Genomic DNA, 20,971 nt, shown 5'->3' with positions numbered 1-20,971 from the left:
AAATCCCATATACACCTTGCTACATACTCCCAATTACTCTCCCCCTAATGAGACAGTCCGCTGTCTCCCTCCACTCTTCTCTTTTTGTGTCCATTTCGCCAGCTTCTAACCCCCTCCACCCTCTCATCTCCCCTCCTTTATTTTTTTGCTTGAGAGCTTTTGTTTTATTTTTGCCTCAGTCTAATAATACGACTTACTTATTTTCTAAGTGTAGTCTTGTTCTTTTATATCTTTTTTTTTCCAGGCCGTTGGGTCCTCTATGTCTTTAACCTTTCTGTCCTTTTCTATTATTTTATAGCTAATCTTCTAGTAACATCCTTTCTTTTGCCCGTATGAGCCTTTTGCCCGTATGCTCACTTCAGAGTGTAGTAGTGGTAGTAAAGTTCTGGAAATTAAGGTGTATCTTCACTTCTGCTGTACTAAGATACAGCTAGCTCAGTAACTTAAAATAACAGTCATTGTTTTTAGACTTACTCTTTTGGCAGACATCTCGAGGGCTTATTAGTTTAGTACTAGTCTTACTACAATGGGCAACCTTTTCCACCAAGGCTTGTTTCACTAGTGGTCCCTGAATTAGTTCCATTCCTGGCTTGACCTAGACTTTACTTTTTTTATTATGGACTTTTTCTTCCAGCTTGTTTATTTAACACTGAGATATTTTCAGAGCTGCATTTCCTCTTGTTTGGCAATTATGGATTTTTTTTTTTTTTTTAATAATCACGTGTCTTTTAGTGAGTATCTTTTAATGGTAGGTAATGTTAAATCATAAGAAGCTAAAATTTATCAAGGAAGCCACCACAATTATTTAAATAAAACATTTTTTGTTCTTACCATTTCATGTAACTTTACAAGTATTATGTTTGATATGCAGTTGAAAAGTATATGTATATATTTAGAATTTTGTTTAAGATAGGTAAAATTGAAAAATGAAATAAGATATTGAAAAAATAAAGCAAATAACTTTGAGTCACTTATATATGGAGAAATAGTGAAGATTAACAAAACCACACTAAAATGAGAGACCGTAACAATGAAGTTAAAAAGTAAAACATTTATATTATGGCAAGTGTGAGAGAACTTGTTAAGTTCTTGAAGCAGGAAGTCCTGGGCCTTTAATTGTTGAATTTTAAAAATACGATCAGTTGTCCTGAGTTTGGGGTGGTTGTGGGGGTGTCTTTGTTTTTTTCTTCCTTGCAGTGTGACAGCTATGAAATTCGCCCTGGGAAACACCTTGGAGTGTGCATTTCTGTGGCCAACAACAGACTTTTTGTTGGATCAATTCCGAAGAATAAGACTAAAGAAAACATTCTGGAAGAATTCAGTAAAGTCACAGGTAAAACAAAATTGTATTTATAAATTAGTTCTGAGGAATCTGTTGTACTATTTCTAAGTGCAAAAAAGGGAGGATGTTAACGTTAATCTTACTCAGATCTTCATTGTCTAAATTGTCTCCCTTCTGCTTTTTAGTGGTTTGGACTAAGCAGGTGCCCTCGTGTCCTCAGTGTCTTGGACTGTCCCTTTCACTTCTTTGCCTTTATTGAACCCTGGCTTTTGGCAGAGTCATTGCTCTGTAGCCGTCAGGCAAAGCCCCCACCCCCATTCAATGTATTTCATTCTAAACCCGTGGAATTAATTGAGAAGTGCATTTTATATCACAGCTGTATATACATTCATTTATAACGCATTTGTTGCTTTTTTGGTTTCACTTTCTCATTAATCGAAGATTTCTTCTGGCTCACAGTCGTCTTTTCTGCTTCAAATTGAACCATGTAATACCTTTATCTTCTACCTCTGTGTCTGCCTCATCTCCAGCTCTTTACTTCAGCTTCTCCACATCCAGATTTGTTACTACCCATCATAATTGTGCTGGTCACATATCCCAACCGGCACAATTCTTTGACCTTATCACTTTTTTATTACCAGTTCCCTTTGGCATCATATCCATTCATTTTTTTCAGGAAATGTTTATTCAAGTGCCTATTAAACTAGACATTGTTCTCTGTGTGGGAATACAATGGTGAATAAGAAGATGTGTTCTCTGCCCTTGTAGAGCCTACATTTTGGGAAGAGAGCCAAAAATAAATAAATAAATAAATAAAAATTATGGTAAGCATTATGAGGGGAAATACAGGATATTTAGCTAGAGAATAGCTACTATCCATGCCTGATGGTCATGGAGGGTTTTTCTGAGGGTGGCATTTAATCCAAAACCTGAAGAATGAGGATGATGTAGCCATACAGAGAGCAAAGAGAAGTACGTTCCAAGAGAGCAACACATGACAAGTCTCTGAGACAAGAAAGAACTCAGTGTATTAAAGTAACTGAAAGAAAGCCAGTGTTGTTAAAAGGTGGAATTAGGGGTAGAATTGTATGAGATGAGATTCTGAAAGCAAGTAAGCATTTGTAGACCTTGTAAGGAATTTGGATTTTGTTCTAGGTTCAGTGAGGAGATATTTGAAGGTCTTAAGCAGGCAATAACATCTGATTAATGTTCACAGAGTATTACTCCTACTACTCTGTGGATAATGGCTTGGAGAGGGCGTCAAGAACAGAAGCCTCATGTATTAGCTGAGGCTGTCGTAGATCAGATGGAAGATTGGACCTTAGTGGTAACGGTGGCATGGAAAGAAATAGATGGATTTGGAATTTGATAGGGGAATGAAGTAAAGGAAGAAATCAAGAATATAACACCTCAATTTCTGGGTGAACAGTATTTATTAGATAGGAAAGTTAAGGGGAAGGTAGATTTGGGGAGTGGCGGTGCAGCTCTCAACATGTTAAAGTTGAAATGTCTAAGAGGCATGTCAGGCAAGCAATTATTAGACACATCTGGAACTCAGAAATATCTGGGCTGGAAATAAAGTCTAAATATTAATAATGTAAGATTATAGGTAGTATTTAAAAGTAGGGACTTGGTTATCTTACCTAGGAAGAACATACATGGAAGAAGAGGGTGTAGGAGTAAGATCAGAGAGACACTAGTATTTAATGATCAGTTTCACTCTTGGTAAAAACAATAACTTTTTTTTTTAATTGTTATCTACACACAACAGCACAAACAACATCAGTTTCTACTTGTACACTTCAGTGACATTGATTACATTCTTCAAGTTTTGCACCCATTTTCCCTTTTTCCAGACTATCCCGTTACTGTTAACATACCTAAAAACAATAACTTTTAAGTTAGATCCAAAATCCAAGATTTTGTTGAATGTTTGTTTTCTTGGATTCATATTAATAATTTGGTCTTCAAGGTCCCTGATAGTGTTTTCATAAATTATAAGGTCATATTATAATTCTAAAACCTTGTTGAATGTTACATCTCAGAATACAGTGGTTAGACCTTCTCTTGTATATGGCTGTACCTTCAGGACCCCTGAAATTATAAGGAGACATAAAACACTGTCCCAAACCCATATCTAATAATGCTAATCTAATTGTCTACTAGCTAATTAGTGAATCACTTTCAGGCTTCTTCAATTATTTTTTATTCTTCCGCAAGTGGATTTATGTCTGCCTAATCTCTAGATGTGTGTGGTGGATGCTTTTGGCTTATATATCTGGCTGTTGGTTTAACAGAGGGTTTGGTGGACGTTATTCTCTATCATCAACCCGATGACAAAAAGAAGAATCGGGGGTTCTGCTTCCTTGAATATGAGGATCACAAGTCAGCAGCACAAGCCAGACGCCGGCTAATGAGTGGAAAAGTAAAAGTGTGGGGAAATGTAGTTACAGTTGAATGGGCTGACCCTGTGGAAGAACCAGATCCAGAAGTCATGGCTAAGGTAAATGCAATTGCTTGGGGGTGTGGGTAGGATTATCGTTTCAATTTCGTACTCAGAATAAAGCTCAAAAGTTTCAAGTTAAGATGAATACAATTCATAGTTCTTGACCTTAACTGTTTAAGCAAGGAGCTGCTTTAACACTAAAGTTTACAGTCTGCTTCGGTATCCAGGAATTTCTTTTAACCATTCCTTTTCCTGCAGATTAAATGTGCAAAAGGAACTGAACTGAAATCCCTTCAATTAAGTATCTGTTTCAATACACACCGAGTATTTATTTAGACACTATGAGAGATACCGAGGTAAAAAAGACAAAATCTTGCTAGTCAAGAATGAAGTAATATTTTTGAGATTTTGAATTATAATCCTCTTTGGCCATACTATAACTTTCTTTTCCATCCTTTCTCCCCCTGAATTCCTATTAGGCATTTCCTCTTTTTAAAAAATTTTATTTGGTAAAATATATAGAATATCAGACTATAACTTTTACTTCATGACCATAAATAATTACATTTTATTTTAGCTGTGTAGCTAACATTTTTCTATTGGCTTTTTTTTTTTTGGAATGATATTAGAGTATTCGGAGTATTTCCCATGAAGAAAGGCAAAAGTTTGCTATATATATGATTCGTTAGTGACAGAATATGCAAGGCAGGTCATGTAGAGGGCCCCTTAATTTCCTCCTGTGCCCAGTATTTGGGTTGCTAGGATATTTGCCTGATAAATGGGGTGCCTTGAGTCCTAGTTCTTAGCCTTTCCTTTGAGTACCTTCTCCATGAGTCGAAATGGACTGGACAGTAGCTGTTGTGGTTTTTTGTTTTGTTTTAGTGACTCCTGCAGTTGAAGGACAGCCCAGAATTGTATCTCTGCTGCGTTTAGTGAGTTTGAGTATATCATTGTATGTCTCTGTCATTCCCCCGGAAGCAGCAGCTCTGTGGATGGCCATGAATTAATGCTTAGATACTTCCTGACTGAGAAGTCTTTTTCTCAGGCTTTTTCTTCCAGGTTCTGAGGTACAGGTCTCCAACCTAACTAGTTTGGAAGAGAGCCTCAATTTATACAAGTATGGTAAAGTTTTGATAGGCAAAGACATCTTTGGGTTAAGCAGAGAAGATCCAGTAAATCAGAGAGGCTCTGAGAAGTGATGCTCAGTATCTTTTTCTCATATTCCTTGAGTAGATGGGTGTGTAGGCAAGGTACTGGGAACCTCAGTATGCTGATTTTTAAAATTTTGCTAGCCCAGTTTAATTCTAGTTCTTTCTTCTCCTAATATAATTGTGATTTTGGACAAAGTACTGAACTTGGATGTCATCTATTTTATTGAGGTTGGCGAAGCCTCTTGAGATTCCCTACAGGTTGATTCAGTGTGTGGAAACTAAGCATAACCTGTGTTGCTTTTCCTATAAAAATATCTTAAAGTAGCATTGTAAGAGAGAAACTAAATATCAAATTTCTAGAAAATCTAAAGTTTAGTAATTTGCTTATCAATCACTTTTCATATACCTCTGTTAACCTTTCAGATTGAAGTTGTAAAGTTCATCCTAAATCTTTTTTTTTTAGGGTTAGAAAACCTCCAGATTTTCTTCCAGTAACCATTCTTCTTCTGGACCAAAAACAAGTTTCAGAATGAAAAGGAGGCCTCTACAAACTTGGGATCGAATACTATTTACTCCTTTGTTGTTTTCTGATAGAAAAAATAGTTTACCCGTTAGAGTAAAGCATTATCACTCACTCTATCAATATTTCAGTTCATTGAAGATTCTTTGCCAAGTTGGGTCAATTTTATAATCAACCAGAACCTCAGAGTCTAAGTATATCTTTCTGAAAGGAACTTTTTTCCTTTTGAACATTTTAAATGCCATTTCAACATGTCAGTTTTATACAGAATGTTGTGGTTTCATCACAGAAAAGAATAAAAGATCCATGTGGCGTTACCAAAAAAAATGAAGTGAATAAACTAATGAGAGTTTTTCTAATGTAGAAACTAGACCTTAGTATGACAACATTGAGGGAAAAAAAGGGAGTAGGAGATAGGTAGAGGTGAAAATGTTAGATTGCTTTCCCTTGAATTAATTTCTTTCCCAGATCCTTCTTAATCATCTGACCCTTATCTGAGATAACAGTGTGTTCAATGGATGTGTTAAAATTTTTATTGGATAAGTAATACGTTTCCTTAGGTCATAAAATCAGAATGATGTAGAAAGGTATAGACAAAGTCCCACTTTCACTCCATCCCCATCTACTGTTATCCCTGTCCCCATCCCCCAAAAAATCGGCTGCTGTTGAGTTGATTCTGACCCATAGTGATCCTGTAGAAAGTAGAACTGCTCCATAGGATTCCCAAGGCTGTCATCTTTACGGAAGCAGGCTGCCAGATCTTTCTCCTGTGGAGCGGCTGGTGGGTTCAAACTGCTAACCTTTTGGCTAGCAGCTGAGCACTTTAAACACTGTGCCACCACGGCTCCTTCTTTGTCCTCTGTAGGCATCCATTTATCTTTTTAGTGTTTCCTTAGGCAAGTACAAACATAAGTTTATATTCTTACTTTTCTTACATCTTACACAAATGATTCCGGTAGCATGATGTATTCACTGATCTGTATTTGCTTTATTCACCATCCTATCTTATCAGCTGTAAGGAAATGCATCGTTATTATATGTATCACTAAGAAATAAAGAAATGCTGACTGTTAAACTATGACACAGTGCTTGCTTATCAATTGACTGTAAGTTGTATCCCTATTTTGGAGTTGTGCAAATGGTGGCAGGGTGGGGGGGGCGGGTGGATATGTCTTACCAACCGTATATCCTGGCAGTCTCTCTGTCAGCTCATAGAGACCTTCCTCATTTTTTTTTTCCTCTGTGTAATATTCCATTCTGTGGATGTACCATAGTATACTCAACCATCTGGACATTGAGTTGTTTCTAATCTTGTTATTACAATGCTGTCAGTATTAGTGCAGATATTCTCATAGGTAGAATTGTGGGCCAAAGGGTAAATACATGTGTAATTATTTAAAGATATTGTCATATTCCCTTCTATAGGAGATATTCCATTTTGTAATCCCACTACCAAAATAAAACAGGCCTGTTTTCCCCATTCTTGACAAAATAGTGTATGGTCACATTTTTGCGTTTTATCAACCCGATAACAAATGATATCTCAGTGCCTGTATAATTGGCTGCTTTCATGTATGAGTTTGAGCTTTTAATATGTTTAAGGACTATGTTTCTTTTTGTATGAACCATATATTCATGAATATTGTCTATTTTTTTAATTCCGTTATTGAGCTTTTTCTTTTCTGGAACTCTAAATATAAAAGACATTAGTTCTTTGTGATCTAAGTCACAAATGCTTTTTCTGTGTTTGTCATTTGTCTTTTTATTTTGCTTATGGCACTTTTTGCTGTGTAGAAGTCGTTTACTTTTAGTAGTTGAATTTTTTTTTCATGGTTTATGGATTTTAAGTCACAAAGCCTTTCGTACCCTAAGGTTATATAAAGTAACCACCCTTACTTTCCTCTAATACTTCCATAGTTTTTTCCCTCTTTTTTTCATTAAAATTTTAAAAAATCTATATGGGTTTTAATGTATAATGGGAGATAGAAATCCAGCTTTTATCTTTTTCCAGATGGTTACCTAGTTTTCCCAGTGTAGTTATTAAAATACTCATCTTACGGCACTAATTTGAGAATCACTTTTAACACAAACAAAATGCCTTTGTTATGTTTTGGGATGTATTTCTGGAACTTTTTATTCTGTTTCATTGGTTTGTCTAGTTATTCTTTTATTAACACTACACTGATTCACTTATTTAAACGCTGTAGTTTGTTTATATTTTGTAGGGCTAGTCTCTAATTTTTACTTCTACTTTTTTTCCTGGCTATTCTTGCTTATTTAGTTTTTCATATGAACTTTAGAATTGGCTTATCCAGTTCCAGGGGAAAAAACAAAAACTTATTTTTTGGGGGAGCTGGAAGGTTATGTTAAATTCATAAATTTACTGAGTGAAAATTATGTGCTAACTCCTTAAAGGTCTTATTCACAGTGTTAGGTATTTGACTGACAGGGCAGGAGAAGGCAGGAACCAACAATTTATGTAAATGAGTAACTAACATCAGGATAATTTTCTTGGCAGCTTCTCATGTCTATGGCAGCACTTTTAGCACTTAATGTTTTAGGGCAGAAAAGCCTATGCCGTGAAGATAAGAAAAAAATACTTTAAGACTTCAGCTAAAATTAAGTAGCCAATACCAATTTTGTATATTTATTACTATTAGGTAAAAGTCTTATTTGTGAGAAACTTGGCTACTACTGTTACAGAAGAAATATTGGAGAAGTCATTTTCTGAATTTGGAAAACTTGAAAGAGTGAAGAAGTTGAAAGATTATGCATTTGTTCATTTTGAAGACAGAGGAGCAGCTGTTAAGGTAGAAATTTTGGAATTTTGCTCATGATGTTGAAATTAAATCTCTGGTATGGACTTGCCTCTTGGTATAGCTAAACTTTAAGGAGTTAGTTATTTAGATGTAGGAGCACAATCGGCAGCTCTTTGACCTTGTGAAGTGTAATAGCTGAACATCAGTTTGTTAATGGAAGTTCTAGAGAAAACAGGTATTTCCTTTTTGTTGTGCTTTCTGGCTGGGTTCATCTTTTTGCAAATCAAAATAATTGTGAATTAAAGTGTTTATTAAATGTATGTACATGACACGTTTATGAAGTTTCGTTTTAAAGTACCATCTCTTGTAAAATTTGTTTTTCTAATTTTCTGTAGGCTATGGATGAAATGAATGGTAAAGAAATAGAAGGGGAAGAAATTGAAATAGTCTTAGCCAAGCCACCAGATAAGAAAAGGAAAGAGCGCCAAGCTGCTAGACAGGCCTCCAGAAGCACAGCGTGAGTCTACATTTCAGTAGATACATCTTTGAACAGGAAATTACTTGATACTGGAAATCAGGCTAAGAAAACAAAATCAGGAAGACCCTTGAAGTAAACTAATCTTTTTTTTTCTTTCTTTCTTTTCTTCCCTCTGTTGCTAGGTATGAAGACTATTATTATCACCCTCCTCCTCGCATGCCACCTCCAATTAGAGGTCGAGGTCGTGGTGGGGGGAGAGGTGGATATGGCTACCCTCCAGATTACTATGGCTATGAAGATTACTATGATGATTACTATGGTTATGATTATCACGACTATCGTGGAGGCTATGAAGATCCCTACTACGGCTATGATGATGGATATGCAGTAAGAGGAAGAGGAGGAGGAAGGGGAGGGCGAGGTGCTCCACCACCACCAAGGGGGCGGGGAGCACCACCTCCAAGAGGTAGAGCTGGCTATTCACAGAGGGGGGCACCTTTGGGACCACCAAGAGGCTCTAGGGGTGGCAGAGGGGGTCCTGCACAACAGCAGAGAGGCCGTGGTTCCCGTGGAGCTCGGGGCAATCGTGGGGGCAATGTAGGAGGCAAGAGAAAGGCAGATGGGTACAACCAACCTGATTCCAAGCGCCGTCAGACCAACAACCAACAGAACTGGGGTTCCCAACCCATCGCTCAGCAGCCGCTTCAGCAAGGTGGTGACTATTCTGGTAACTATGGTTACAATAATGACAACCAGGAATTTTATCAGGATACTTATGGGCAACAGTGGAAATAGACAAGCGAGGGCTTGAAAATGATATTGGCAAGATATGATTGGCTCTAGATCTACATTCTTCAAAAAAAAAATTGGCTTAACTGTTTCATCTTTAAGTAGCAATCTGCTGCCATTTGTATTGGGCTGAAGAATCACTATTGTGTATATATTCAAGTCTTTTTATTTTTCTTCTTTTCATAAATGCTCTTGGACATTATTGGGCTTGCAGAGTTCCCTTATTCTGGGGGCTACAATGCTTTTATCGTTTCAGGCTTCATTTTAGCTTCAAAACAAGCTGGGCGCACTGTTAAATCATGATTTTGCAGAACCTTTGGTTTTGGACAGTTTCATTTTTTTGGATTTGGGTTAGATTACATAGGAGTATGGAGTATGCTGTAAATAAAAATACAAGCTAGTGCTTTGTCTTAGTAGTTTTAAGAAATTAAAGCAAACAAATTAAGTTTTCTTGTATTGAAAATAACCTATGATTGTATGTTTTGCATTTCTAGAAGTAGGTTAACTGTGTTTTTAAATTGTTATAACTTCACACCTTTTTGAAATCTGCCCTTCAAAATTTGTTTGGCTTAAACGTCAAAGCCGTGACAATTTGTTCTCTGATGTGATTGTATTTCCAATTTCTTGTTCATGTAAGATTTCAATAAAACTCAAAAATCTATTCAAAACATTACCTATTTCAAATTCAATTGTGTCCTAAAACATTATTTTATTCGTAATCCTTGCAAGGAATATTGTTTTCAAAGTATAACTGCCTATGTGAGTGATCAAATTCATTGCAAAATTTCTTGTCTATTCTAACATGTATTGTGGACATCAGATGAGAATTAGCCTGAATTCAAGTATTTATTCCACATGTCACTTCATTAATTGGTGTTCTATTGTAGTGCCTTCTAATTTCGAAAATTTATCCTTTAGAAAACCGATTCAAACGCTTTTGAACATTCTTGCAGGCATTGGATAATTTGCAGTTGTTAAAACAATCGGGTTGGGGAAGCAGACTGCAATTTATTTTGACCCACGTTCTTTCTGTAAAGGATACTTGTGGTTGAAGTCCTTATTTGCTGGATAAGTGAATGTATATAACAAGGAAAACTGTCACTTGCATGGTGGGCTAAAGTTCAGTTTTAGTGTATGTGATCGTGACTACCTTTTCAGTTACTGGTTTAGGAATATAATTTCCTGTTGCTATGCAAATTTGCTTTGAGAAACACTCATACCTTATAAGAGAGGCTTAAAACTAGTAGTCATACTTCTAACTTTTGTTTTTTTAACTATCTCTAGTGGCTAAATTTTTTCCTAGCCAAGTCATAACATAGTCCCTGGTTAGCCTTTAGAAATCTGATTTAGTCTAATGACTTTTTTTGATATGAATGAGAGGGACAAAACAATCTAAACTTTACAGAGAAGCCTGGATCACTTTCGAATTACTTAAAATTTCCCTTCCATTTTACTCTTAGGTAGTTCTAAAATGTATTTATAATGGTAAAAATAAGCCTTTGGGGAATAACTAAAATGGACACACCTTTATTTTGTATTTGGTTCCTATTTGGTGTCTTTTGTGACAGCAATGTTAAATATCAAAATCATAAGCCACTTAATTTCCTTATAAACTTGGTTAGATCCTATTTTGGGTTTCATGGCTTTTCTTTTGATTTTCAGTAAGTAAATTAATAATTGCTGATGAAAGTCAATGTTTCTCAATTCTCTTTCAAAATACACTCATTTCATAGTACAGTAATTTAACAGACCTTATTAGTATTCCTCTTAAATGTTTTTGGAAACTAATAAAGGAATTATGTGGTCTGTTATACAGCAGTTTCACATTAATTAATAGGGGTATTTAGTAAGGTTTAAATCTAGTTTTTAATGTTCATTTATGCAAGACCCCAAATGTTCATTAAATGCTACTTTTAAACTTTGAAAATACAATTTGAAGCTATCACTGTAAATCTAGGTTTAAACCCTAATTTTTCTTGGAAAGAACAAAGGGTCTATAAATGAAATTTGAATTGTTTGTATTTCTTAAAAATTAGATGTTACAAGATACAGAGTTATGAAAAAAAATAGGAATGAGAATAGAAAGGATTTGGAAAAGGTATTTTCTTACTGTGTTTTCCATCCTAAAATGTAAACTTTATCAAAAACATAAGAACAAAATTTAGGTTCCATGTCAAAATCATTTCATTTAATTAAAAATTATATTTTAGTCACTTGAATTGTAGAATGGCCACCTCCTTTGTCCCTCTTAACAATTAAAAATGTATCTGGAGAGGTGTCCCTCTAATACTGCTTTATAGTTTTTGTGGGTGTTCTAGTTAACAAAAAAGATAACTTTACCAAAAAAGATAGCTTTACAAACATATCTGACTGTAGAACTCTTTTCTTTGATGTCTTATAAATTATTGTAGAAGCATTCAGAGAAAACAGATTCAGAGCTGACCTTTTCACAGAAATAAATCTAACAATTTAATATGTAAGCCTGAAAAAATGTCAATTGAGAGAGTTCTCAATTTTAGATTTACATTAGTTTTTTTTTTAATAATAATAGATGCCAATTATGAGTTCTGAGAAATTTGGTTTTCTGCTGTCCTGCCTTAACATCCTTTTTGTTCCCCAACCTAGTTGATTTGGTTTTATTTATGAGCCTGCCACTGTAAAATGTGTGTTGGAAAAATATATTTGCTCTATATTGAGATAGACCTCTTCTTTGTAGGTACTCTCCTGAGATTGACGTAAATATACCCCTTCCCATAATGGAATGCTAATTTTATTTGATCACTCATTTATAGCAGTTGCTTAAATGTATGTAATTATATGAAGGTGTTTTAATTTTTTAAAAGCAAAAATGTTCTAATAAGTTTCCAGATTTCTAATAAATCCAAGTTTGTTGATCAAAAGATATGGAAGATGAGTTACTATGGTTTTGTAGTTAGTTTTTTTTACAAAGGAGTTGAGCATATTGTTTTTAGTCTCTTAGTTACTGGGGTTATTCTGCATAAGAAAGCCCAATGCTTTCTGTTAGTAGATGACTTCTCTCATTTGACTTTGAAATCTGACTTAGAAGTTGAACCCTTTTTCTTTTTAAAAAGGTCAGCATGCATCAAAATAAATCACATATTTTAAATTCCAAAAGAGAAAGAACATGAAATTCCACGCCTCGCATAAAGCCATATAATAGTATTCTTGAAATTCAGTACATCATTTGCCTCCTGCCCATTTGGATAATCATACCTATGTTTTATAGCATATCATTTGTAAAATCAAACCCAGTAAATACTTGCTATAAGGCTATTATTGTCAATTATAAAGACTTCTATGTTAAAACTTGCCCTTTTCATTTTCCAAAGGATTTTATACTGAGCTATCCTGTATTCTTAAAGCCAACCTGAAGTATTTGGAAGAAATGTTAGTGTTGTTCTTTATCATGTGGAATCTCTTAAGTGAGCAGCTAAGAAAAAGCCTTATAGAAAGAGTGCACTGGATTTATAAGTGTGTTTATGTTTCTCTAAGGATGGGAGCTTCTGTTAACTTAGAAGTGGAGTTCTTATAAATAAGCCAGTGAATTGGATGACTATTGGAGAAACCAGAATGACATATCCATTAACCAGACATGTTTACTTTTGCATTAGAAGTTTGTTAATTAGGTTTTATATTTGAAATACAAACATTGTTTAAATAAATTGCATGTTTAATGTATTGGTCAGTAATTTAATATAAATAAGGATAATTTGAAGTAGTTACCAATTTTTCTAGTAAAGTTTTTTTTTTTTCTTTTTAAATACATATATATGTGTATATCTTATTTAGAAGTTACCAGAAGCTCAGGTTTATTTTTGTGATTTTTTTTTTTTGGCTGGTGGGGGGGAGGTTCTTTTGGTTTTTTTGTTTCGGTTTGGTTTTTAATCATTTTCAGATGTTACCCAGAAGTCTGCAAGTGTACTTTTCCTGTTTTAACTCCTTCCTTTTATCACCTGACTATCAGGGAAGCGTGGTTGAGGCTGCCCTGACCTGACATGTCACGATGTCGACTTGCTAGGTGGGGTTCGCTGGGGACGATAACCAGTGGAATTGTTGGTAAGAACTTTTTTTTTCCTATTTTCTTTTTTTTTTTTAATCGATAGTGGGGCATTAAGTGTGGGAGAATGCCCATATCCTGTAAGTGGGCAATTAATGTCATACTTTTAGAAAAATAAGACTTTAATATTAAATAATAATAAAATAATGTTCTTAGTAGGAACATATAACAAGTACTTCCTACTCATTATTTTCAAATTGGTAGCAGATTATCAGGAAGGGCCTCCAAGTATGAAATGTTAAAATACTCAGGGTATATTTTCAGTGATAAACTGTACAATTTAAGAAATACTAGTTTGGAGAGGCAATAAATTTGCTTTATTTTACTGTAATGTCAATTCCTCCGGGTGGATTAGCGTATAATGCATCTTAAGGGACATTCAGGGAGCCCCGGTGGTGATGTGGCTAAGCGCTTGGCTGCTAACCCAAAGGTGGTGGTTCAAACCCACCAACCACTCTTCGGGAGAAAGATGTGGTGGTCTGCTTCCATAAAGATTACGGCCTTGGAAACCCTATGGGGGCAGTTCCAGCCTGTCCTGTGGGGCCACTATGAGTTGGAATTGACTTGACGGCAATGGGTTTGGGTTTGGAAGAGACATTTATTGGACACTGATTTTAATGAAGCAAGAAGATGTTGATAGAATGGAGGGTTTAAACACTAGAAGAAATTATTTATTTAAAAAACACGCCAAAACTTAACATTGTGAAACGAAGCTTACAGTTTTAAGTTTGACAGAACACTAGTAGTGGGCTCAATTTAGAGGTACATTTGGTGTGATGACTTTGGGTCAGGAGGCAATTATATGTCTTAATTATTAGTATTAGGACCTTGAATATGGCAGAATCACAAACCTCTCAGCAACTTTTGTCTAAAACCCAGACAGCTGATAGGGTTAGTAGTAGATATTGTTAATAGAATTGAGAGTTAATATTTAGATAACTGGTAAATATTAAAATCTCTTATTAGGGGATTCCATAGTGGTAAAGTATAAATTGAGGAAGTTAAATTTAATAATTAGGCATTTGCTGACCATGCAATGTAAAAAAAAATTGCAGTAAACACTGATTGAAAGTAATGAGAGGGTTTTTGTGCCTGAAGAACCTTCTTGGTATTCTTACAAAACTGTACCTTCTTCCTTTTGTTGGTTGAGGGTGTCTTGTCAGTCTAGAAAAAAATCTCTTAGAGGCTAAAGACCCATTAACCGATGTCGTGAATGTAAACCGTTATCTGAGTTTGCTATAGAATAGCTGTACGTCACCACGGTGAAATTACGCTGGAAGAATTACAGTGATGGCAGAGTTGTGTCAAGGTACTTGCCTGTCTCCTGTCCCATTTGGTGCATCTGTCACTCACAGAAAAGATGGGAGTATAGAACTTTAAAGGTTGCCATAAATGACATGCAATAGGGACACTCAAGTAATTCTGAGAAATTCACCTAACTTAAGGAAAATACAGTGCAAATTTGTTGACTTTATACACTGATAACAAAATACATTTCATGAGATCAGAAAAGAAAGAGACATTCTGGGGAAAAACATAAATTGCTCAACTATGAATAAGGGCTTTCATTTCATGTAGTAACTTTGTCAGGATCTCATGAGCATCGCTTATTTCTCACCTTTCATGTTTGGGCAAAAGAGCCTCTTCTAGCCTGTTCAGTAATAGAGGTACAGTTCTGCTTAGTGAGCCCTGTTATGATGTTCAGTACTGTGTTCTGAGGTTATTTCTATAATTGGGCTGGAAGTTCCTGCCAAACATTATGTTGCTGATATGCTTACAGTACATGACAAATACTAAAATAGGGACATTTGCAAGACGTTTTCCATTTAATCATCAGTTTAATAAAAATCATGCTTTTGGTACAGTGTTCATGTACCATAACTGTATCGGAATATTTGTACAATGTTAAATATTTTTAATAAAATTTAACATGTTCAAAATGTTGTGTTGGTGATTTTGGGTGGGGTGTGATGGGTTCAATTATGGAAAACAGACTCAGTAGTTCTGCAGTTGAGACTTTTGTAGTCAAATGGAGTTCCTATCTCAAATTCAGTAATAGATGCTAGGTACCTGTTCAAAAGAAGGTAGTAAAGGAGTGGGATAATAAAGATAAAATGACTGAACTTGGGGGTTTTATTAAAGTGTCAGGAAGTAGCTTTGCTGGGGTTAGAATTGGCTCTGCAGGTGGTAAATGGGAATATTATTATTGGCTTTGGCATAGCAGGCTGGCAATAAAATTTTTCTGAGGAAATTGTGGCATAGCCACATAGGTGGACAAAGGGAAACACTTACGCAGTGTTTTCAGCAGACTCTTTTTTTTCCTCTGTGTCCTTGACCGCTTTCCATGACACGCCAGGAAGTAAAGGAGAAGTGGTTAGCGTGTACCCAAGGAGGGCAGTGCTGGAGGATTTAGATGCATAATCGGGCAGTACCTCCAGTGTATGAGAAGTACCATATAAGGAACTCTCCTTTATTTCTTAAAGTACATTTTATAACGTTTCTCTTTTCGTACTGATCCCATTCTCTTGCAGGTAACCCTAGTATATAATACTACTTCTCCTGACCTTTCTTGAGGTTTTCTACTTTACCATACTTACAAACGTAGATGTTCCACACAGTGTAAAATGGAATTTTACTTGAGGTGATGTGCTCATTCCATGTTTTTCTGGTTATCTTTGTAGAATTTCTTTGAAATTCTCTCAGTGCCATTAATGGCAAAAAAAGATTTAAGAGGAAGATGATAGGTACCTTATGATGTATGAACAAATTTAACTAAGAAACTATTGTACCTGGTCTCTTTTGAATAAAGATTGTTAAATGAGAGCTATGGGAAAGAAAAAGCGGTTACCCTATTGTTTGAAGATAAAGAATGAGTAGACAAAACCCTTCCCCAGGTCAGTTTTTTCCAAAAAGCGGTATACCTTTTTCCACCCTCTTTTTGTCCCCAAATCGAAAACTCACTGAGATAGGAAGGAATGTCTTGTTATACCAGCAAAAATACCTAAATTCCTATACCTTTAGGTGTTAGCAGAGCTGGGAATTGGGGGAAGGGGGCAGCTTACAGATTTGTGGTGTATTTTTCAGTTTTTCAAAAATAAAGGGGGTTACTTTTGACAAAAGAAGCCCTGGTGGCACAGTGGTTAAGTACTTGGCTGCCAAACGGAAAGACTACAGTCTAGGAAAGAAAGATTACAGCCTGGGAAAGAAACCCTATGGGGCGGTTCTACTCTGTAGGGTTGCTGTGATTTGGAATCAACAGCACACAGCAACTTTTGACATACATTTTAAGCCTAGGCTCTGTAGTGTCTTTTGACTCTATTTAAAGCCCTGAATTTATTTAGTTTATTTTTAGAAATAAATTATTTATTTTCCTGTGGAGTGTATTGTATTCACATAGAGGAAATATCCTATAGCCATGAAAAAAAACAAAATGACATTTTTGTTTCCTTAGACTTGGAACTTGTGGCTGAAATCATGACCATCTGCAGACATTTCTTCCAAAAACTAATAAGCAAGAGTAGTGTTTTACTCAACTTCCAAATGGTGATTTCTAGGCCTGTCCATTTATTAAGAGGGCAGGAGGTTTAATTAGTTACAAAATTGTACAGCTTAGTTAGTCCTTTTAAATAACATGGGATTTAATCACTTTACAATTCTTTCCCCCAGAGGTGAAGGAGAGAATCAATATTGTCAAATGTAGTAACAATGGCAAATAAAGGAGATCAGCTTCAAGCTTTCAAATATGTAAATGGGAAAATGTTTCCTTGAAAATACTGCATTATTGAAGACCTCATACACTCTGCACAGAGCTTTTTAATAGAATTTGGAGACATTTCTATACTGGTGTTCTTGGGACATTTCATACATAGAACTTTTTAATAGAATTTGAAGACCTATCTGTACAAGTGTTTTCAGGATATTAATTTCATACTTGCCAGGAGCCTAGTTGCCTAGGTTTATAAAAAGGAACCCTGGTGGTGCAGTGTTAAGTGCTCGGCTGCTAACTGAAAGGTCAGCAGTTCAAACCCAACAGCTGCTACTCAGGAGAAAGATGTGGCAGTCTGCTTCTATAAAAATTAGTCTTAGAAACCCTCTGTAGTAGTTCTGCCCTGTTCTATATGGTTGCTATGAGTGGGAATTGACTTGATGGCAATGGGTTAGGTTTAAGTAGAGGTTAATTTATTTCGAAAGGCCATTATAGTTTTTATTAGCTAGATTGTTATTTTGAAAATTTCCTGTTTTACATTTATTAGAATATTATCAAAGCATATTCTTTTTTCATTTGAACCTAGTAATTGTAGTTGTGCTTATACATTTTGTGATAGTTGAAGCACCTGAATTGGTTTGGTCAGAAGGACTTGGGTATTTTTCTGGCAACTGGTATAAGTAAATTTTTGGGTTAGATGACAGATGTTTAGCACGGGCTTGTTAAATTGAAGCTTTCTATGGTTCTGGAACATGACCAGATTTTAGTCATATTTAAATATCATCGGTGTACAGCTTGTGTGGAAAACAGTTTGTCTAAATAACATTTGCCAGTATTATTACTGAAACTTCTTTTTAAATCACGAGCAATAATGTAGGTACTTTTTGTGTGTGTGGTAAGTATAGAGGTTAACGAGCCCTGGTGGGGCAGTAGTTAAAGTGCTCAGCTGCTAACTGAAAGGTTTGAGCCTACCAGCTGTTCCATGGGGAAAAGATGTGACAGTCTGCTTCTGTATAGATTTACAGCCTTGGAAACCCTATGGGGCAGTTCTACCCTGTCCTTTAGGGTCACTGTGAGTTGGCATGGACTTGGCAGCCATGGGTTTGTTTTTTGGTATATAGGTAACAGGACATTGCCATTTCTACAGTCTTCACACGTACAGCTCAGTGACGTTAACATTCGTTGTGTTGTTCAGTCATCACTGTTAACTGCTCCTGAATTTTTCCATCACCTTTAACAGAGGTGAATGTCCCCCACAGCATTATATCTTCCTTTCTTTGGTTATAATATCATTTCTAGGAGACTTTGTTAAATATGAAAGACAAATGGGACCATTTGTTTCACTTACCAGAATAATTTTGAATGAACTTCAGGTGGTTATTTTAATTTTCTAGTTAAGCTGTTTAGGCCACAATTTACTGTTCAGCAGTCCTTCCCAAACTTTAATGGGGGTGGGAATTCCTGATGACCTTGTTTGAAATGCGGATTCTGACTCAGTAGGTCTGGGTTGGAGCACTGGAGTCTACATTTCAAACAAACTCCTGGATGATGCTAGTGTTCTGGACTTTTTGAGTGGCAAGGTGATAATTTATCCCACATTTCCGGGGGAGTTTGGAGAATATAGACCTCAGGAGGAAAGATACCAACAACAGATGTTTGCCATGATTTGCCTTTAACTATTTAAGGGTCTCACTGGTTTGAGATTAAAAATTATGGTAAAGTCCACCACAAATTTTAGTGTTTAGGATCCTAAGAAAGGTGCATAGTCTCCAAGAAAATGAAATGAGTTTAGAAGAACAGGTGTTCACAGTTTTGGTGAATTGGTAGAAAGTAACAATGGGAAAGAAAAAGCATTGAAACAGACGGGAAAGCTGACTGTATATAAATGAGATATTAACGTTGGCCTCTGACTCAGGACAATCCCTACTCAGTGACCTCTTGTGACAGTAAAACTGCTCCATAGAAATTTTTTGGCTATAATCTTTATGGAAGCAGTTTGCTAAGCCTTTATTCTGCAGAGCTGTTGGGTGGGTTTGAACTGCCAACCTTTAGGTCACAAACTGCTTGGGGCACCTCAACGCCTGGCTACAGATTCAAACCAAAAACCAAACCTGTTGCTGCTGCGTCGGTTCCAACTCTGACCCTGTAGGACAATAGAACTGCCCCTTAGGATTTCCTAGCCTATAATCTTTATGAAAGCAGACTGCCACATACATCCCCTGAGGAGTGACTCATGGGCTGAGCACTTAACCAGTGTGCCACCAGGGCCACAGGTTACTAGTGCGTAAATTTAAAAACTACAAAAACTTGAAAAGCAAAGAGGAAAACACGAAAGATCAGGCCACTGAGGAAATGTCCTGGGATGTTTAGGAATTAGTAAAGAGTTCACTTAAAATTATGGGAGATAAAATAGAAACTTCTAAAAGCTTAGAAAGGGAAGGTAATTGATGAATAGGTTACTAAAAAAATCTGTGTGGTTTTATTTATATATGTATTTTAAATCTAACGACAAGAAAAAAATTAACATTAATTAGTCAAGTAAATCTTTTGGTAAAAAGCTAAAACAGACTAAAAATCATGGAAGGCTGCTTTTTAAAAATATTTATGTGAGAGACTGACTTGATTTGTAAACTTTCACTTATTAAAGCACAATAAAAATTATAAAAAAAACAATTTACATGGATTAAGATCAACAGGTGGGGCATACTGTTGAAGATTAGAAATGACAAGTATATCTGGCTTTCTTTAAAAGAGGGGTTTTTAAAGAAACTTGAATGTGGTCCAGGATACCTGTGATAAAATAATGGATTTTTCAACTCTAAAACTTGATTTTGAAAAGTAAAAATTTTATGGATAAAATATGGAAAACAAGTATTTATGATGAGGTTTTCTTTTATGGTGAATTAATAACTAACTATGATGTGAGTTACTACCTGTGCTATCATGTGTCATACAATTAACAACCCTACAAGGTAGATGGTGTCCCTGTCTTACAAATGAGTAGTTCCAAGATTGAGGGTAAGTCCTGGAGATCACCTTTCAGCCAGACTAGATAGACATGCCCATAATTTTATAATATTTATAACAGTAACACCTGAGAGGAACATGTTCCTTAGAAGAATCAATTACACAAGATCAAAAGGACAACATTTGCCCAACAGCAAAGATGAGAAGGGAGGAAGGGGTAGAAAATCAGGACGAAAGGAAGTGGAGACCTAGAGTGGAAGGAAATGGGGAGAGTGCTGACACATTGTGGGGAATGAAACCAGTGTGTTGGAACACTTCATGTACAAATTATCGGATGGGAAACTCATTTGCTCTGTAAACCTTCAGTTAACGCACAATAAAAAATAAATGCCGTTAAGTAACTCTTTAGTGTTCACCTAGCTGTGAAGTGAAAAAATCAGGATTCAAACCCTATTCTGTCTGACTCCAAGTGCACACTCTTAACAACTGTAATTGAAATAGGCTGAGTAATGTGAGGTTAGAATTCAATGGTAAGTTTTATGTTTACTTTAAAACTCTTTAAATTACATCTAAAATAAAGCCAAACCTAATTTCAATTTAGAGTAAAATAATTTTGTCCTAGATTAAGGTGGGTTGCTAAAGTGTTACTTTTTTTTTCATGTATTGATAGTTCAGTTGTCATTTGTTTTTCTTCTGTCATTCATTTATAAAAATTTAGGCCAAAATATATTAGATTTTGGGCTCTAAAAAAACCACTTTTTACTCAGGCAAGTTTATACTTGATTTGAAAAAGGG

At 35.7% G+C, this 20,971-nt stretch overlaps 1 protein-coding gene across 5 annotated transcripts in view; it reads left to right on the top strand.

Moving 5' to 3' along the window:
• HNRNPR (heterogeneous nuclear ribonucleoprotein R) overlaps positions 1-11,035 on the top strand; it is a 33,415-nt gene extending 22,380 nt beyond the window's left edge. For 2 of the 5 annotated variants that reach the window (XM_049878230.1, XM_049878231.1), the window contains exons 7-11: positions 1,198-1,335; positions 3,573-3,785; positions 8,060-8,209; positions 8,554-8,675; positions 8,819-11,033. In XM_049878230.1, the coding sequence (XP_049734187.1) occupies positions 1,198-1,335; positions 3,573-3,785; positions 8,060-8,209; positions 8,554-8,675; positions 8,819-9,431 (1,236 nt within the window). In that variant the 3' untranslated portion in view covers positions 9,432-11,033. Of the gene's footprint in view, positions 1-1,197; positions 1,336-3,572; positions 3,786-8,059; positions 8,210-8,553; positions 8,676-8,818 lie in introns of all 5 variants that reach the window. The other 3 variants (XM_049878233.1, XM_049878234.1, XM_049878232.1) reach the window with 3 other exon arrangements.
• The last annotated feature ends 9,936 nt before the right edge of the window (positions 11,036-20,971 follow it).

Source organism: Elephas maximus, chromosome 3, assembly GCF_024166365.1.
Source record: "Elephas maximus indicus isolate mEleMax1 chromosome 3, mEleMax1 primary haplotype, whole genome shotgun sequence".
NCBI classification, from domain to species: domain Eukaryota; kingdom Metazoa; phylum Chordata; class Mammalia; order Proboscidea; family Elephantidae; genus Elephas; species Elephas maximus.
The sequence above is the reverse complement of the archived record's forward strand: the minus strand, read 5'-3'. Positions and strand labels throughout refer to the sequence as shown.